The 18215-nt window shown below is 35.2% G+C and overlaps 3 protein-coding genes across 7 annotated transcripts; all 3 read right to left on the reverse strand.

Annotated features, from left to right (window-relative positions):
• Positions 1 to 1998: 1998 nt before the first annotated feature.
• LOC105164120 (putative DEAD-box ATP-dependent RNA helicase 48) lies at positions 1999 to 7453 on the reverse strand. Of its 3 annotated transcripts, none has more exons than XM_088882274.1 (10): positions 6252 to 7453; positions 6036 to 6142; positions 4671 to 4726; positions 4355 to 4579; positions 4022 to 4147; positions 3818 to 3904; positions 3512 to 3610; positions 3036 to 3251; positions 2608 to 2790; positions 1999 to 2453 (listed from the first exon to the last, which is right to left on the reverse strand). In XM_088882274.1, the coding sequence occupies exons 1-10, from the start codon at positions 7352 to 7354 to the stop codon at positions 2223 to 2225; spliced, it is 2433 nt and encodes an 810-aa protein (XP_088738400.1). In that variant the 5' UTR covers positions 7355 to 7453; the 3' UTR covers positions 1999 to 2222. The 3 variants fall into 3 exon arrangements, with proteins under 3 accessions (XP_088738400.1, XP_011080995.1, XP_011080994.1); XM_011082693.3 differs by having other exon boundaries at positions 3512 to 3607; positions 4022 to 4228; XM_011082692.3 differs by having other exon boundaries at positions 4022 to 4228.
• A 1049-nt stretch (positions 7454 to 8502) lies between these two features.
• LOC105164237 (uncharacterized) lies at positions 8503 to 9380 on the reverse strand. Its single transcript, XM_011082850.3, has one exon. It carries the CDS (start codon positions 9368 to 9370, stop codon positions 8747 to 8749), a length of 624 nt encoding a protein of 207 aa, XP_011081152.2. The 5' UTR covers positions 9371 to 9380; the 3' UTR covers positions 8503 to 8746.
• A 2189-nt stretch (positions 9381 to 11569) lies between these two features.
• Positions 11570 to 17391, reverse strand: LOC105164119 (Nucleic acid-binding, OB-fold-like protein). 3 transcript variants are annotated; one of them, XM_088882243.1, is made up of 14 exons: positions 17015 to 17391; positions 15565 to 16345; positions 15353 to 15461; positions 15117 to 15237; positions 14950 to 15045; positions 14552 to 14851; positions 14367 to 14474; positions 13640 to 13711; positions 13358 to 13444; positions 13177 to 13248; positions 12988 to 13077; positions 12762 to 12869; positions 12120 to 12188; positions 11570 to 11974 (listed from the first exon to the last, which is right to left on the reverse strand). In XM_088882243.1, exons 1-14 carry the CDS (start codon positions 17246 to 17248, stop codon positions 11900 to 11902), a joined length of 2322 nt encoding a protein of 773 aa, XP_088738369.1. In that variant the 5' UTR covers positions 17249 to 17391; the 3' UTR covers positions 11570 to 11899. The 3 variants fall into 3 exon arrangements, 2 of the variants coding, with proteins under 2 accessions (XP_088738369.1, XP_011080993.1); XM_011082691.3 differs by having other exon boundaries at positions 14950 to 15048; positions 17015 to 17389; XR_016066226.1 differs by having other exon boundaries at positions 11960 to 11974; positions 12120 to 12217; positions 14950 to 15048.
• Positions 17392 to 18215: the final 824 nt, after the last annotated feature.

An 18215-nucleotide genomic window follows, 5' to 3' on the forward strand; every position in this document is an offset into this window, starting at 1 on the left:
GAAGGTAAACATAAATTTTTGTCAATATCAGCAAAATTGTTGAATTTGACTGACAAATGGATTTATTTATTAAATGGATACAAATCTCATGGGTATCAGATGTAATTTTTTAAATCACAATGAATCAATGTGTAATTACAATGAATCTCAAAAAAATAAAATATATTTTTTTTTCTAATTATATGAATGTATTTGAGGAAGTGATGTATTGCTCACTTTATTATAATAATGATGTAATGATATAAGTAGGACTTAAAAAGTAAAATTATTATAGTGGGGAAGGAATTGCGGGGGCGGTGGTGACAGAAATATGGGTGTTGCTGATGTGGTACGGCATTCATTACAATTTTGGAATTTTGGGTCTGATTAGTCTTTCTCATTAATACATGCAGATGCAGATGCAGTGGGTTGGATCTCAAATTAAATTCCATCTCATTTATGATCATTACGTATTTGAATTTAAATCTCATTATACTATTTTTAGGAAAATATTTTTTTTATATATTTAATGTAAACAATATTAAATTGTAATAATCGAGTCATGTTAGTAGTTAGATATGTATAATGTATTGATACGTCGTGATTCATATTATTTGATATTTTTTTTAGTAACTAAAAGTCAAAATTTTTGCGTGAATAGATTCATAGGGGGTGTTCTATGTTTTGATGATATTATGTGAGTTATTATGTTTAATTTAAAAAAATACATTTCTTTTTCAATACAGAGATCAATATATCATTTGATACATTAAAGTATCAAAAATTAATTACATAAATTAATAATTTTATAGAAATTATACATTAAAAAAGAGGCCAGATTAGTAATTATTGTAAAAGTAGACAAGCACCGAGTGTAATAATATCTAATGAAAGATGCAAAATTATAAATCAAATTCAATTGTGAATCATGCAAGTAGAAACACATGAGAACAACATCAGAAAGACCTAAATCAATCAATGTATAAATTAGCAATATCGTCGGAGAAAAAGTATGAAAGCCGTAAGAGTATTCTAAGCGTCAAAAACTATACCCGAGGCATTAAGGGCTTATAGCTATCGGTATTCTCGAGCTGTGCAATTTCACATGAACATTGATCGAAAAAATCATGAGCCCGTATATAGTAAGTTCAAATCAGGCCAGGGAAGGATGGTACGGCGCTGAGGCACAAATTGTGGCCATATGAAATTATTGAGAAGTATGGGGGCACTTAAATAAATTTGTAATAGTATTATGTAAATTTGAACATTAATGATGGACATAAATGTAAGATTGAAGAAGATTAATGATAGGCAGATGTGGAGAAGGATGGACATAAATAAATGTAGGAGGACAGCAATAAATGTAGAAAATCATTTTCATATTGCATGTCTGATTTAGGGTGGGTTTCATCAAAGTCTATGAAATTCAAGGCTGTCTTCATTTTTTATTTGATTGGATTTGCTTACCTAATTAATTCTTATTGTATGGCTATGGCTGCATTTATCCATCTTTTTTTGCGAAAAAAATATAATAATAGCTGAATAAAATTCAGTTTATTTATTAGTATTAATTTAATTATTTAATTCAAGGACTGGTATAATCATTCATGGGTTTAGAAAATACATAGATATTTCACTTCTAATCATGTCCTGAACAAATCAAATAGTAACTCAGTTCAGTAACACATAAATATAGGGGTAATTACACCTAAATCTATTATGAAACCTTTCTCAATCAGTGACGTTACGACTTTTTTGATCGAGTTTATTCTTTATTTAGCATGAATGTATTTGTTTGAATTTGAATGTACTGAATGATGTAATAAATATCACACACTATTAAAATTTAAAAAAAAAAATTACACCTGGATGAATCACTCTGCAAATATGAATTATACCCTCAAAATCATAACGGGTATGATGGATGTAGAGGTATTGCACTTTGGTCCGCCACCTGAATTAATCCAACGAAAAACCATCTAAAGAGACATGAAAAGGTTACAGCATAAGCTATCTTCGTGTTTGAATTGATGGATTTAAATATATGAATTTCAAATTTCTTACAATAAATCATTAGAACTTGTTTGGAGAATCCCACATTAGAAATTTCGAATCTTTCAACTTTGCTGCTCGCAGCAAATTAGCAAGACAAGTAATATTGAAATGAAGTTGAAGCAATTTGTTGCTATGGAAATGGCAGAGTCTGGAAATTATATACACGGTTGAAGCACGGAGAGGTGGAGCTACTTGCGTATTCGAATGCCGGGGATGTCTTTCAGTCCCATTTTTAACGCAGTTTTCCGGTAGAGAGCAGGTGGCTTTTGTAAACCAATTGATGCTGAGAATTGGTTGGCCAACTCCACGAGTGAGGTTTTGTCCCTCCCAATTGCGGTGATCGAGTTATAATAACCGAGCCAGGCATGATAAGCTGCTTCTTTGATGCTAGGATCCATGTTTTCCATTGACTCTTCTATCTGCATTCGTATAGAAACAAATCAACAAATAATGACATCGTACAGCTCGAGAAGCAGCAGCCGAAGAGAACACAGTTTGCTTTCAGAGAGGGTCATGTTGAGGCATTGCAGAGTGAAATCATTTGATCAAAACTATGGATAAGAGATGGTGTACCTTTAGTTTTACATCAGGATCCAGATTTGGCGAAGGGCGCTTCTCAAGAGGTAGATCCTTTATCTCATCTAGGAAATATTGTTCCCATGGTGCAAGCAACAGAACCCCTTCACCTTCTTTGCCTTGTCGCCCTGTTCTTCCGAGTCGATGAATATATTGTCCTCGATCTGTGGGAATGCCAACCTGACAGTATCAACATCCTTGCATAAGTGACATGGTGATATGGTAATTGTTTTGATTGAAATAGATTTATTTGACAGAATCCTTGAGGAAATGCATGTACAGGAAAGCGACACTCCAGTGTCAAGTGGGGACATGGCTAAAATAGCTCGACTAGAAAGGAGATACTGTTAAATCTTTAAGAACTAGGAATTCCTAAAAGAAGCAAGGCACTGAAAATTGAGAGAAAAAATGATCAATCACTTTACCTGAATGACTAATGAAACATCAGGATAGTTCACACCTCGAGCAGAAACATCTGAAGTGATCAGAATCAATCTTCTAGCTTCCTTAAATTCGTCGGAGATCCGAGTTCGATGGAGTGGAGGCTTTTTGGAATGAATCTCTCTGACATTCAAATTCATCCCCCGGAAAAGGGAACACATGAGTGATGTCATCATTGCCGTTGCACAGAAAACAATAACCTGAGAAGAAGTCAAACAACAATCAGCAACAAAGGGGACAAAAAATTTCTGAATCATTTAGGCCACCTTTACTTTTGAGTTATTAGTTGGGATTAATTTTTTTTGTTTACTTTTGTTTTGAATTGGTATGATATTAGTAGCTAAAGCCCGCTACTGCAGCTGATTATGGTTGGATTACAATCCTAAAATTATCTATACCACTTAAATCGCATCACGCCAAGTAAAGAAGGCCTTATATGATTAAGACCTATTGCAAGTACCTTGTAGTCAAGCACTTCTGATATATGGCTCTTCAACAGATGATATACTACTTGAAGATGCTGGTCGTGCGGTGTAACAAGGTAAAATTGCTTAACCTGCTTGACAAGTGAAAGCTTGCACAGGTTAAAATGACTTCATATCTGGACCGAACTAAATATTAAAGAAAAACATGTAAAGAAATCGGTCTCTATCTTCAGTTGGTCCAGAAAAGATCAATATTCTGGCCTATAAGCTCCATACTCAAATAAAGAGGAATTAAATAGTATATCAAAGAGAATATTAGACTATTAAATCATAGAGTATACCTTAGCGTTAGTTTCCAAACACCCAAGCCCCACGGTATCTATATAAGCATGGTCCCTTTTCAGAACAAGTTGAGATATCCGACGGACCTGAAATTTTCACAATATGAAATTAAAACCAAAGAGCTTGCTAGGATGTCAACAGTACAAATACAGTAAAACCACATGTAACGAATTAGAAAACAAACAAGAGCTGAATATTTGGACCTCTTTTGGAATTGTAGCTGAAAAGAGTAAAGACTGCCTCTTGCGAGGCAAACAATCAACGATTTTCTCCATATCCTTCCTAAACCCCAGGTCTAGCAAGTGGTCTGCTTCATCAAGTATAAGCATCTGCAGTCCCATCAAGCGCACTGAGATGCCAGACTTGTTCTCAATGTGATCTAACAATCTACCAGGAGTAGCAACAAGTATCTGCAAACATCAGATCCTTAATAGAAGGATCTCACAACTATATTGAAGATGAGGATAGTAGGAGCGCCACATAGTTTCTAAGCAGCTCTCTCATGAAAGTTCCAATGTGCTAAATCAGATGTATACCTGGCACGGACCAGATTCTAGGCGTCTTTGATCAACTTTAAATCGTGTCCCTCCAACTAATGTTTGCACGCCTATGCTATCATGGTGCTTTAGGAGCACATTCGCTTCTGCAGAGATTTGACTTGCAAGTTCTCTGGTGGGGCAAAGAATAAGAACATACATTGGTGGGACCCGCTGTACTATGGCACCACTTGTTACCTTCAGAACTGTTTCAATAGCAGGAAGCTGTGTATGTTTAGCAGCATATCAAGAAACATAAATGGAAGGAAAAATGAGAAGAAACATAGAACTGCAAATGAATACTGTTGGTATATACCAAAAAAGCAAGACTCTTGCCCGTGCCAGCCCTAGCTTTGACTAAAGCATCCTTTCCTGCAACAAGTAGTGCGGAATCTGATCATTAGAAACAAACCAAGGAACTGAGTTCTAAAGACTGAAGAAAAGGTATCATATTTTTTCCAAAGAAAACGAGAAGAAATGTGTAATACACTCACATACTCTGAAATTCCACAACGAAGAGGAATAGCAAATAGAGTATTAGAAACACACGGACACACACACAAAATACAAAAAGAATCCAGGTGTTTGCACCATCCTCTTTATCAGACGGCAAGTTTGATGAACACGAAACAAGTCATTGATCATTTTTACGATGCAAACCAGGAAAGATTTAGAATACCCGACAAACCAAAATGCTATACTTGCATCTGACTCCTATCTAGGTGCACCCTGGTTTCCAAGACCAAGACAACATAACCATCAGAGACGCTGCACCAGTGGATTATGAATATTATTTTGCTTCAACTTAATCTATAAACTAAATTATGAATCCTCTTTTCTTTCCAGATAGAGATTTTGATTTTTCGGACTAAGTGATGGGTCCATGCACATACAACAGGGAACAACTGAAATTCCATAACTAGAAACTTTGTTAATGACACTGTAGCCATTGGTAAAGCATACGTGAAGCTTCTCTCCTTTCCTAGAACAGCCAGTGGATTTCATGTGATATGAAGTGATGCAAGCAGCCCTTATTCATCGAGACTATAATATCATCTATGATAACCCTGAACCTCTGATCTAGTAACTATGCCAGCCAAGTCATAAAGTATAAAAACTGCACATCTATTAGAACTTCATCAGAGAGATTTTCGAAATGAAAAAAGATATCAATTACAACATAACCAGATAGTAGACTTAGTACAAGGTAGATCTGGATAGTCACATGATCATATTTTTTAAGAGAAAGAGTCACAGCACATATTTGCAAATACTACCTCAATCACATTGTGTTCCTGACTTCTAATTTGTTGTATATCAGATCATCATTGCTCTAGATGTTACTACTAGACCTCCATTCACTTAGACTAAATGGAAGTCATACAATCTGAAATGCAAATGACATAACATCTACTCCACTGCATAGCACAATTTTATTTCATATTAAAACCTTAATACTGGAATATCAAAATAAAACAAGGAGAATAGAAGAGGAAGGGACTATTGCAAAAGACAAAAGGGAGGCGGCAAGTATATAAAACTTTAGCATTGGAAGAGGAGCACTAAATGACTAAGCTATGGAGTAACAAATCGACTTAGGAGCTCTACAATTTGCTCATGAAATCTCACTTACTTAGAAGGCAAAAAAGCAAAAAAAGAAGTCAGAAATGTAACCACAAACCTTCGAGGCAGGCAGAAAGGGTCGCCTCTTGTACCGTGGTCATTTGCTCATAACCAGCCTCAGTAAGTGCTCGGATGGTCAGTGGAGACACATCACACTCATCAAACCTGATAAAGAACAATCCACCTCTATTATTACCAAACAATTCAAGTAAATAGAAAGTTTTAGGCATAGGAATAAGAAGATCACACAACTCATAAATTAAATACTACTGACCTTTTCGTACTAAGAATTGATTCCTCTTCATCTTTTTCTTTTCCATCCTCCTGCATGCTCTTCCTCTGACTGACCTCCTGCCGAATTGCCTCAACCTGCTGAGATAAATCATCCTCATCTTCCAAAAAATTCAATGGCACTCGTTTCTTGTACTTCATATCATACTTCCCCAATGCTGCACTACTACTCAAGATCTTCCTGCTACTTTCCAATTCCTTATCATCGTCGTGATCATCGGTGTCATCATCATCAGATGAATCCATTTCACCACCTCGAAACCTTGGCCACTTCACCCTCCCACCACAACCAGACCTCACTTTGGCATCCGCGTCATCATCAATCAGAGATTTTTGGCATTCTCTGGAAAAATTCGACCTTTTACCCATTGTACTTGTAGCACCCACAGAATAATAACACTTCAAATTCAACACATCGCTTACACCCATCAAAATCCCACGCCTACAACTAGCCACTAAACCAAATCCATAACTCATCGTCCTCAAGTACTCATTTCCAAAATCACCAAAGAGATTCCCACTTCGCCTGGCATAAGTAGAAAAATGCCTCGGTTTAGCTATATTACCACTCACATTCTTGGAAAAGTCACTCTTTTCAGTATTTTCCCCAATACGAAAACTCGACCTCTCAGCAATCAACCTCTGCATATCAATAGGGTCACCACTAAATCGGCTTTTCCCCGGTTTATTCGAAGGAATTTCCAAGGGGCCATCGTTTTCATTCCACAAATCCTCAGCTCCTTCCTTCATAAACCGATCAGCAAGAGCCTTGACATGGTCTTGGGGCGTCAACGGGCCGTAATCGAGCTGGTTCTGGTTGGGCTTTTCCCTGCTCGAGATGGGGTTTTCAGCAGACACAAGTTTGGCCCGAATTTCTGACCGGATCCTTGCCTGATAAACTTGTTTTTCTTGCTCGAGAAGACGTTTCTCTTTCTCTCGGGCTTTTTTCTCGTGCATGCGTTTCCATTGCCACTTGTTGAGCCCGCCAGGAAAGGTTCGAGGCCCGCCGCCCATATACCGGAGGAAGATGAACCTACTGTGGAGAGTTCTTGAAGGTTTGTGGAGAAAAATGGAGAAGAAATGCATTCTGCAAAAATTGGGGAAAAGGGGTTTCTAGCACGGGGTTTAGGGTTTAAGAGGACAGGTTTCTGATACTTGGCAAAACAATTTGATATTGCAGGAATTTGGGCCTTAAAATGAGTTTAGACCATTTTCTTACTTTGCCTTACTCTTGCAGTCTCACCACACCAGAAACAATATGAATTTTTATTATAATTAATTATTTTAATTAAAAAATATAAAATATATCAAATATAAGCAAAAGCATTAGTTATAATTAAAATTATGATAAATATTTTAGTTATAGCAAAAAAATTATGACAAATATTGATTAATCATAATAAAAATTTAAAATTTTGTATTAATTTTATTTTATTATAATTTAAAAAACATGGTCATTTATAATATGACAAAAAATCATTTTGTTTTGTAGCGCGAGTTGCACTGATTTGCTGAGAAAAGAGAGATCAGATGGTATGATGAATTGGTGAGTGGATTTCTCAAGATTTTTAGGGGTTAAGATGAGCAAATTTTGGGTACCAGAACATACATTTGCGCTCAATAAGCACTGAGACAGACTTCATTTGCAACCTTAACAAGACAACATTAACAGTTGGAATTGGTGTCTGAGCGGCAAGAGTTTCGAGACCTTCTGTACTACATCTGATTGTAAAGCACAGAAATCACATAATGTAAGAGATTTGAATCAGACAATGTGCAGAGTGGAGCAATGGAAGCTTTGACTCCACACATGTATGTATTTGAGAGACAGTATGGTACAAAAGTAAATTTCCTTCTTGCAAAAGCAGTAAGCAAAGCACCATTGATGACATTAGTTTTTCCGACCACTTCTTCACTTATGTACACTCTGCTAACCCTCCTTTGCCATTAACGACCAACCGCCTTTCCAACTCTGAAAATTTTAAGCATGGAAGTATTTGAATTTAAAAGAATTTTGAATGTCTTCGTATTAAACGTGTATAAATTATTATATAAACAACCCTAAATAATTTATGATTCCTACTTTCAAATTCATGAGTCTAAATGCATCCTTCGAATTTGGAGAAATAATTTCAAAGAAATTTGTATTAAAAGATTATTGACAAAACACAACTTAAATTTGTTTTTAGGAATGTAAAATCTATAATTGGAAATTCTTCGATTCAAACACAATATTAAACTATCAAAAATCCTTAGCCATTCATCGAACTACTCCATTCAAGAAAAGATGCAGGCACTACAAGAAGACAGCATACGTTTCGCAACCAAGGCATACGTACGGCATCATCTACCACAACCAAAACTGCAAGAAAACTAGAAGCACAAACGACTGTCAAGATTTGGACATCATTAACCGACCAAAATCAGTGCCTACGTACTTGATCGGACTAAACCCTAAAAAACATAAGAACCCAACAATCATCTAATCTTTTCAATAATGTCGGAAATGACCTCCTCCATGTCCAAATCTGTCATTGGCTTATAGGGCCTCTTCATATCCAGCAGACTGAGGAAAACCTCCCCGCCTTCCTCCCGAATCTCGAAGCAGCCCCTCCTCGGCTTCTCAGGGTTGACCACCACTTTGACTCCGGCGACGCCCTTCTCCAGCCCTTCCTTCACCTGAATAGCCCTAGTCTTGAACCTGCTGCATTCTGTGCTGCGCTCAATGATTATGGTTTTGCCGCCGCCGCCACCATCCGCCGCTTGCTCCAGTGGTGATTTGGCTTCGCCTTCTGGCTTGACAGCGGTGGCGGTGGTTTTGCCCTTCTTTCTCTTCGGTGGTTCAGCGTCTGCAGCAGGCGGAGCGACGGTGGAGTTTGCGAGGCGGGTGGAGCGTCGTGTAACCCTGGTGGCGGCGGAGGAGGAGGAGGAGGAGGAGTCGCCGGCGGTGGTTTGCTTCCTCTTTGGTGCCATTTTTGAAATTGAAAAAAATGAAGGAAAAAGGGGTTGTGGTGGTTTTAGGGTGAGTGAGGATGGGAAAGTGATAAAAGTAAGTTTTATGGTTGGCTTTTGGGGTTCTCCAGTCTGATCTGGTTCGTTCATTGGTAGTTTTCCCGCTCTTTTGGACGGAGAAGATTGTAGTAATTGTCCCAGGCTCTGGGGTTCTTGAAAATGGGCATATTATTTTTTAAATATGCCAAGTGGATTACATGTAATAAAACTTTTTTGCTTGAAGCAAAAAAATAGTTAGAAGTTGATGGAAAGAATTATAATGAAACATATATTAGTTTTCACTCACAAGCAACAATTTTGTACACTGCGATATTATCATAATACGCATAAATTGATTTTCTTTTTCTTTTGAAATGTAATGTTTTGATTTATATATTTTATTATTTTTATATAGAATATATTTTAAAACGTGAAAAATTATTAAGTATGTACATGTGGACAACGTGTCACAATGACTAATCATTAAAGTTGATGAGTGTAGAGTAACTATCTTGTTTGGTTTAAGTAAGATGAAAAAAAAAGTAAAAGAGGGAGGGGGTGAAAAGGTAAGAAGAGAGAAAGAATAATCATTTTTTTTTAATTGTTTGATATAATTCATAGGGGAATAAATCTCATTTTTTTTTTGTTTGGTACAAAAAAAATAAATTGAGAAGAATAAATTAATTTTATAATTTTACTATTGAATTATTTTTTTATTTTATATTAAAAATAAATAAACTAATATTACACTAAAATAATTTTATTATATAAAAAAGGATTACACTTTGCCCTTTGACCCATTCTTATTGCAACATTTACCCCTCTAAATTAACAAATATAACGCTTACCCCTACAACTAAATATTTGAACAATATTACCTTTATATTATTATATATATATATATATATAGTTCAAAGAATTCTTTCTTTTTTTTTAAGTTTAAATAATTTTTTTCTTAATTAAAAAAATATATTTTAATTATAATAAAGTAAAATATAATCAGTAAATTAAATAGTTTGAATTTTATTATATTTTGCATATTCAAAGGTAAGTATACACCAAATAAACTTTCATGAAAAGATTTTACTAATTTAGTAATTAAATTAAGTTATTAACTATGTAACCTTTTTACTTACATATTTATTTTTTAAATATATATTTTAAAGAAAGTATAATAAAATATATTTATCGAATTTTATCCTAAAAGTGTTTAACATTTGGTTAAACATATATATTGTCAATTTCTTACAGCAGATAGAATCCTTCATTATGTTTGGATTTGTGTTTTAGTTGTTTTATTTTATGTTTTGAAAATAGAGAGAGAAAGATAGAGATAAGTGGGTGTGTAATAAAATATTTTTCTTATTTTATATAAATTTATTTTATCATTTTAGAATATTTGTCCTATTTTTGTTTGAACTTATTATATCTTATTTTATTATTCTAGTTATATTATTATATTAATATATTCAACGTATTACTCAGTTTATTGAGATATTAATATGAGTATATAATACTTAACAAAATTTTCATTAAATACTTTGACGAAAAATTGGAACCCGATGTTTTGTTGTTACTGTAGACCGCAACAATATAGGACTTAATATATGTTGTTACTGACCTTTTGCAAATTAAACAAATAACAAATATTTTCCTAATGAAACTTTTCTTATATATTTTCATATATTAATATATATGCAAAAAGGTGTATCTTCATCCTGATAAGAATAATTTGATTAGAAAAAAAATTATTTGACATATAATGAGTTAATTTGAGATAACTACAAATTTTTATTTAATTTTTTTTTGTAAATATCAACAAATTCGATGAATTTTAACTAACACAATGAACTATTTGTTATATGAAAATCAACGTTAGATATACGAAATGTAATTTTCAAAATTACATAAATTTACACGTAATTACATAAAACCTCAAACAAAAACCGTGTAATTGTCCCTAATTTATATTGGTGTAATTATCCCTAATTTATATTCACAATTTTAACCATTTTCTAGCTCGCAGGATGATTTTCGAAAAGTAAAGTAGATAAGAGCCCCCCCAAGTTGGAAGTGTTACAAAACTTTTTTAACTTGGTCTAATTAGACAAACACACTCTTATCTTTTTTAAAATTACAAATACATCCATAAGATGATAATTATAATTATATTACCACCCGTCTGGACAAAAACTTACACACAAACAACCCCTGTTGAGAATTACATCAACGCCTCCTCCTCAGAGAGTGTATATGTAATTTTGTAAAGAGCAAAAAACAAGATGTGTTTTTGCATAATTAGACCTGATGTCGATATAATTTACCCAGAAATAAAGTAAATCTTAATAGTTCTCGTCAGTAACGACAGCATAAGCCTTAATCAGAATGAACATCATATGACAGCACAAAATTTATACAGCAGGCGAGAAATAAAAAATGAAGCATTGATGTAAGATTACTTCTTTAGGTTCTCAGCAGACAAGTTACATTGCTGATTTGAGGGATCAAAGTAAATTCTCAGCAGACAAAGAATGTATGATTCCTTACCTTAAGTTCTACCAAAGACATAGATTGTCTCAAATTATGTCGAGGAGAAACCATCCAAGCAGCAGAAGCTGAAACGGAGGGACTGGATATCGTTTACTCGACCCTATTGGTGCATGTCAGTATAGCAGATTTCAGCTCTTCTTTCCCCAGGGAAGTTTGCACAATCACCTGAGCAAGTGAATGCATGTATGCATTAGAATGTCGCACGATCTTAGTGACATCAAAATAATTAAAAACATGTTTCTCCTCTGGTCTAAGTAATTTGTCTAATTGTACTGAAACGGACGGAAAGTAATGAGTATGAAGGTTTAACCTCTTGTACTCTATTTCCGGCTCGAGCGAGCAACTTGTATTGGTTCTCGAACATGGAGGCCATGTAAACCTGCAAAGAGCCCGGATTGGTTATAGAACCTGTAAAACCACAATCGTGTATTTAAGTTTCATTGTTTTCAATCGCGGATTTTCTCTACTCTTTACAAATGGAAGGGATAACAGTATTAATTTCAGTTTGTGCTTAATTAAGAGGGTGTTTGACTAAGCTTATTTAGTTATCTTATAAGATGATTTTGGAGCTTATGTTAAATCTTACTTGCAAAATAAGCACTTGAAATATTTGGATATAATAAGATTGTGGAGCTCATAAGATGTTAGTATTGATAATCTTGTAATTAATATGATCAAAATTGGAGTTTGATAAAATTTTAAAATTATAATAGCTTCTTACTTTTTTCAAAAGGAGCTTATAAGTTCACAACATCGTATTTTTAAATCTTATAAGCTCTTCTGTAAAAGAATTTATGAAACACTTTTCAACGTCTTATAAGTTTTCACACATTATATAAGATATTTTGAACTTTGAAGAGCTCGTAAGCTCAACCAAACACCCTCTAATCAATATGAATGATGTATGTTGATTGAAAGCTTTTCCTGATGCTGTCTACTTGATTAACATCACCTGAAACGTTGGCGCCAAACCAGGGCTCAAGAAATAGCGTCCTTTCGACACAGATTGGATTCCGTCAAACTGCTGTAGTTCTTTGATGAGTGATTCGACATCAGCCCACTACAGACATTTACAATTGAAAATCGTAAAGATTAGCCGCGTTCAAAACAAAATAAAATCGGAGGTGCCAAGATGTGAAGGAGGTAAAATGCTCGTAAAGTGAAGATTAAAATATAACCTCAGTGTCCGCCTGGGCTGCTTCAAGTCTACCATCCAAGGCTTCTTGATCACCAACCACAGCCTCCAAGGCCTCTATCAGCGGATCCGGCTGCCGCAGGAAAAAAGATGAAAATATTTTTATATATTGGAAACTTCCTTCCTAATAGGTAATCGTGTCATTTCCTATGGATTGGAGTTACCGACTTACCGTTATTTCCTTCAAAGATAAGAATATACGTTCGAGCGAAAAATCCAATTGGTGAACTTTGGCCTCAACAATCTGCAACCAAAGGCACTTTCTCGTTTAAAATTAGCATAAACAATGTCGGATTTCCCAATAAAATGTATGGTACGGGATTCAATCGTTAATCTGCCAGAAAAAGGAGTACCTGGCCAACTTTAAAGTAAGACGCGGGATCCAAAGTGGCATCCCAGGAGACTTCTGTCTGATGAATGAGCGCAGGTACGCCTTCAACCTAGCACAAAGATTTCAATGATACAAAGACATATTTCAAGTCATGGAGATAAACATTGGACAGAGTTTTCAGCTATTTCAGCAGTTAAACCATTTTGAAGTCCATTTTTCACCATGATATAGTCAAAGCACAAGCCAAAATATATTAGTATAAAAATAAAAAGAATCACGTCATGTGTGAAAATTTTTAGTTTACCTCAACAAAGACACCGAAGTATGTAATCTTCTTAATGCAACACTTAACTAGATCTCCAACACTGAGTCGTGCCTGCAAAACAGAATAGTCGAGAAACTTAAGCAATTGAACTGGGTGTTATGGTTTTATATCAGCTCTGCTTCTTTAATTCAATAGAAAATAATTATAACACCGAATCTTCCGGGAGAGTATATGATGGAACAAGAACAAGAGATGTACCAAGAAACTCACAGCAGGGGATATTTGAATGATTGAAAGAGACTCATTATGCTTTTGCCACACGTTAATAGACACAGATATGCATTAGGAGGCAGGCTTGTAATATCATTGTAAATTTAACCTTTCCTCTATGTGTATAACTGCTCCAAATAATGTTTTTTACCTACACAATAAAAGAAGAAAATTCGGAAGATAGGACCCTCAAGTAGCAGCAAACTTTAAAGGGGACCATCTGAAACACATTTTTTTATGGGTATGATATTGAAATTAATTTTGTGTAAATTGGCTTTTCATATCATAATCATTGGCGGGAGAACCACTTTTTGGTACTGGCCTTCAGCCTCTCTTCTCATTAACATCATTCTCTTGGATAATTGAATCTAACGGCCACAAAAAAGAATCCATTGTCTGCTAGATAATTGAATTTATGATGGAAAACCTTCAAAATCGGACTGAATGCAAACAAGATTAACTAAGAGAAACCATGACCAGCTGGAAGAAGGCTTACCATGAGACTTCTCTTCTTTTCGACCAATTCTTCCTTTTCTTTTGGTTTAATGGAAAATATTAGCTTCCGAGTATTTCTGTCAGCCAATACGACACCCACTTTGATTTTCTGCAATCATAGGGATAGTAAATAATTGTAATCCAATTTAAGATAAGGTTTTCGGCTCCAAATATGGCTGTCCGAACCTGACCGACAAAGGATGACAAGAATTTGAGTTTCTCTTGGTCATAGATCATGAGAAGATCCTCAAGTTTCATATCTGATGCTACTGTCCCGTCCGTATTACCAACAATTTCTGAATCTACCACCGACTCAGAGGAATCCATCATGCTAGCAGCTTCATAGTTACCAATTATCCCCAAGTTCTGTCTGTAGATGGATGGGTTTATACCTTTTCTTCTCAACCATGACTCAAAGGCTAAGAACTTCCACCTGGCAGCAAGATTGCGATAAGGTAAAAATCCTATCAACGAACCAAAGGATACCTGTAAGCAAAGCAGAAAAATCAAAACGGTAAATTTAAATGTTAAATGCAAGGTTGATGCTAAAATGATGAATTGGACAGCAGTAACAGATAACTCACAACAAATCCCCTGGTACTCGAGCTAATCAATTCCACTTCTTCCCTTTCTCCTGTTCGAACCAGCTTCTCCGCCCTAGCCCAGTCATCATCCTCTCGCTCCTATTGCATAGGCAAGAATCAGATTCCAGCATAAGACTTCCCACAAAGGACTAAAGATAATGGCCAACCTTAATGGGTGAATTTTCCTGGAATTTCTCAAGCTCTAAGGAAATTCCCAAGCTTTTAGGACTTGTAGGAATCACTTCCTCTCTAACTTTCTGGTCTGTTGCTTTCACAGAGCGATCTAATCTATGACACCGTATCATTCTCAAATGAGAGAAAAATATCAAGGAGTAGATATATGAATGTTACAGAAAAGCCATATCCAGCAGCAGAAAAGAGAGACACAGAGATAATGCATTACCTTTTTGGCTTTTCAATGAGCACACTATCCATAGACATCGCTGAGGTACTTCCTGGAGGCCCATCAGAAGCAAACGTCTTCCGACCAGACCACATATCAGCCTGCAATTCTTGAAAAAGAACCAAGATATTCAGTAAAAATGAAGTTTAGTCCTTCATGATCTATAGCAAATCCTGGTTTTATAACATAAGTAGTCAAACTACTCCAATTACCTGTTGCAGATCCCTTTTCTATTCCAGAACCTGTTACACTAGTTTCCAGGAATTGGTTGTCATTGCCGTCAGTGGAGGTAGCTACTTGATTATCTGAGTTGGAAATAGTTAAGTTACTGTCATTGGCAATGTTACCGGAGCTAGGGTCAATATACTCTTCGGATGATTCTTGTTCTGCCTTCTTATTGAAATTGAGCTGCATCAGCTCCGGCTTTTGGCGAAGTGCAGCAGCATCACTTCTTCCGGCAGACACAGTCCCATATTCCAGACTCTTATCTCCAATATTGCCATCTTTAGAATCAGAGTGAGCGTTCTCTTCCCCTGATTTAGGGCTAACTGTCATTGGTTCAGGCTTCTTTAACAATGTAATATCACTAAACCTCTCCTGCGGATTTTTCCCCATTTGCAGTGATAAGTTTGGCTTCATACTAAACCTTGAAGATTTTCCATCTCCATCATCATTCTCATAATATGAACTCGGTTTTCTCAAGATAACATTGGGAACACTGCTTTTATTCTCTTTTGTAGCCTTTGGAATTGTTTGCTTAGAATTTTTAGCATCTGATTCCACTGGTTTATTAGTCATACCAAAGTTGGTTCCTTTCTTAGGAACAGGCCGAACCAAATCTAATCCTTGCACAGATTTTGTTGACTTCTTTTCGTCTGAAAAATCAAATGGGACCTCTTTTATTTCTTCATCCAGTGCTTTTCCCTTCTTCTTATCCAATAACTTCTCTATTTCCAAATAAGACAAATCGGGATTCGATTTCCTGCCCATTATCTGTAAAATTCAAATAAAATGCAGCATATATTATAACAACCTAAACAAAACATTAATTTCAGGACAGCACAGCGCCATTTAGGTTTACGATTAACAAAGAAAAGCTCCTAGATATAATCAGAACAAAATGCAGCAGTTTTATTCTTTAGCAAACACTCACCATGTATTCACCTGTGCCTTAGAATATCAATAAGCCATTACATATAGAAACACAAACTACCACTTGTCTCCAAACACAGTTCAACGCAGAAATGCTAGTTAGTCACAACATAGAGCAAAAAAGTGTGATTCAATCATCCATGCACATTAATTTTACACCCTTTTCAATAGTAAAGCGCGCTTCATCACTTTCCCTCACAAACAAAGTAACCAACAGAAGAACTATCCCAATCCCGACATCAGCAGAGTAATGCTATCTTTTTCCATTCATTACCTAAAGAAGCAGCATCAAATGCAAAAATCGTTGTGCACCCCAATACAATTCAAGTCGGATAATCTCATAATCATTTGAATCTTCTACAGAAACACCCTTCATATGTTCTGCATAGGTAAAAAGCTTAATCTTTTGTTGCCAAGTTCCATTACTTCAACATTCGAAAACAACATATTTATGGAAAACACAATCAAAGCAGACAGGAGGAGTGCTTGTATAAGGAGAAAAGGAGGGACCTTGGCTAAGGTGATTTTGGGGTCTTCGCCGAGCATTCTACCGAACTTAAGCTCCATCTTGTCCCACTCATCGAGTTTCGAGTCATCTTTTGATGCAAAAACCAAAAGATTTCTGGGTTTTCTATAAGGAAAAGTCAGAATTCTTGATTTCTTGGCATGGGAAAAGGGCTGCAAGAATTGAATTGCAGAGTGACTGTTGGCAGTGAGAGTGGTGCTGAGTGAGAGACCATCCATTCTTGAGAAACTAAGAGAAAATTCATCAGATAAGAGCGTTACGCATTGAGATAATTTGTGCGTTTTCGCGTTTTTTCTCTGAAATTTTCGGTCTCTATTGAGGTTGAAGATTGGTGAAGAGCAGCAGCAGCAGCATGAAGAACAAGAAAGGGAGTTTTATCAATTATCCTCGCCCCTCGGGATGGATAGGCACGTGATTGGCACGTGAACTGAATCCTTTCGCATATTCATCTTTATACTTAGTTATTTCTGTTAAATTGGAGATAATAATCATCTCCGAATAATAAGTCTTACTTTTGTGAATTTTCTTTTCTCTTTTTTGCTTTCTTTGAAACGAAAATGAAATGGCAGAGGCATTTATGCCAGCCAAGAATCCTTTAGGTTTCGCTCCATAGATTTATTGGGAAGAATTGCATATATCATTTGTGTCGGTCAAGATTACCATAACTAATTTACGGTAATAAAAGTCAAGGTTGAATTATATAAGAATCAACACGCATGATAGAACGTAACGCTTTGACAAGAATCGAATTCATATTTTGGGTATGACAACGTTCAATTTTAACTAATAAAGTACAATAATTTGTGATTTTGTAAAATAATTAGCAGATTTGGATGGATACAATAAATTATTGATCTCAATATCACTAAGTAATGAATAATGTGCCCAAGGTTTTCTTAGCTTTATATCCCTTTTTACTTTTTGTTATATTATTAACATTTTGTAAAAGAAAATGCACTAGTATTTTGCCTTAGTTCATTAACATTTTTATTAATTAAAAATGAGTGTTTATTAGTTTTTTTTATTGAAAATAAATTAAAAAAATATTTGTTATTCACAATTTTCACTTTTAAACTATTTAAATGAAATCGATTTAAGTCAGAATTATGAATAATTTCCTACCAACTTCTACATCTTACTATAAAATTATAAATATTAAGTTGTTCCAAATACTCAAACCTTAGT

The sequence above is a fragment of the Sesamum indicum genome, linkage group LG6, assembly GCF_026168435.1.
Source record: "Sesamum indicum cultivar Baizhima isolate 11 linkage group LG6, ASM2616843v1, whole genome shotgun sequence".
NCBI classification, from domain to species: domain Eukaryota; kingdom Viridiplantae; phylum Streptophyta; class Magnoliopsida; order Lamiales; family Pedaliaceae; genus Sesamum; species Sesamum indicum.

What these genes read in the sequence shown, in the direction of transcription:
- LOC105164119 (XM_011082691.3), bottom strand. Translation starts at nt 17,248, where the DNA reads ATGGATGGTCTCTCACTCAGCACCACTCTCACTGCCAACAGTCACTCT. An exon ending in CCAAAATCACCTTAGCCAAG is followed by an intron (nt 16,346 to 17,014) that starts GTCCCTCCTTTT and finishes TGAATTTTACAG; the next exon opens with ATAATGGGCAGGAAATCGAA. An exon ending in TGTCATCCTTTGTCGGTCAG is followed by an intron (nt 14,475 to 14,551) that starts GTTCGGACAGCC and finishes CTATGATTGCAG; the next exon opens with AAAATCAAAGTGGGTGTCGT.
- LOC105164120 (XM_011082692.3), bottom strand. Translation starts at nt 7,354, where the DNA reads ATGCATTTCTTCTCCATTTTTCTCCACAAACCTTCAAGAACTCTCCAC. An exon ending in TCAATTCTTAGTACGAAAAG is followed by an intron (nt 6,143 to 6,251) that starts GTCAGTAGTATT and finishes GTTCTTTATCAG; the next exon opens with GTTTGATGAGTGTGATGTGT. An exon ending in ATGTTTCATTAGTCATTCAG is followed by an intron (nt 2,791 to 3,035) that starts GTAAAGTGATTG and finishes TGATACTGTCAG; the next exon opens with GTTGGCATTCCCACAGATCG.
- LOC105164237 (XM_011082850.3), bottom strand. Translation starts at nt 9,370, where the DNA reads ATGAACGAACCAGATCAGACTGGAGAACCCCAAAAGCCAACCATAAAA.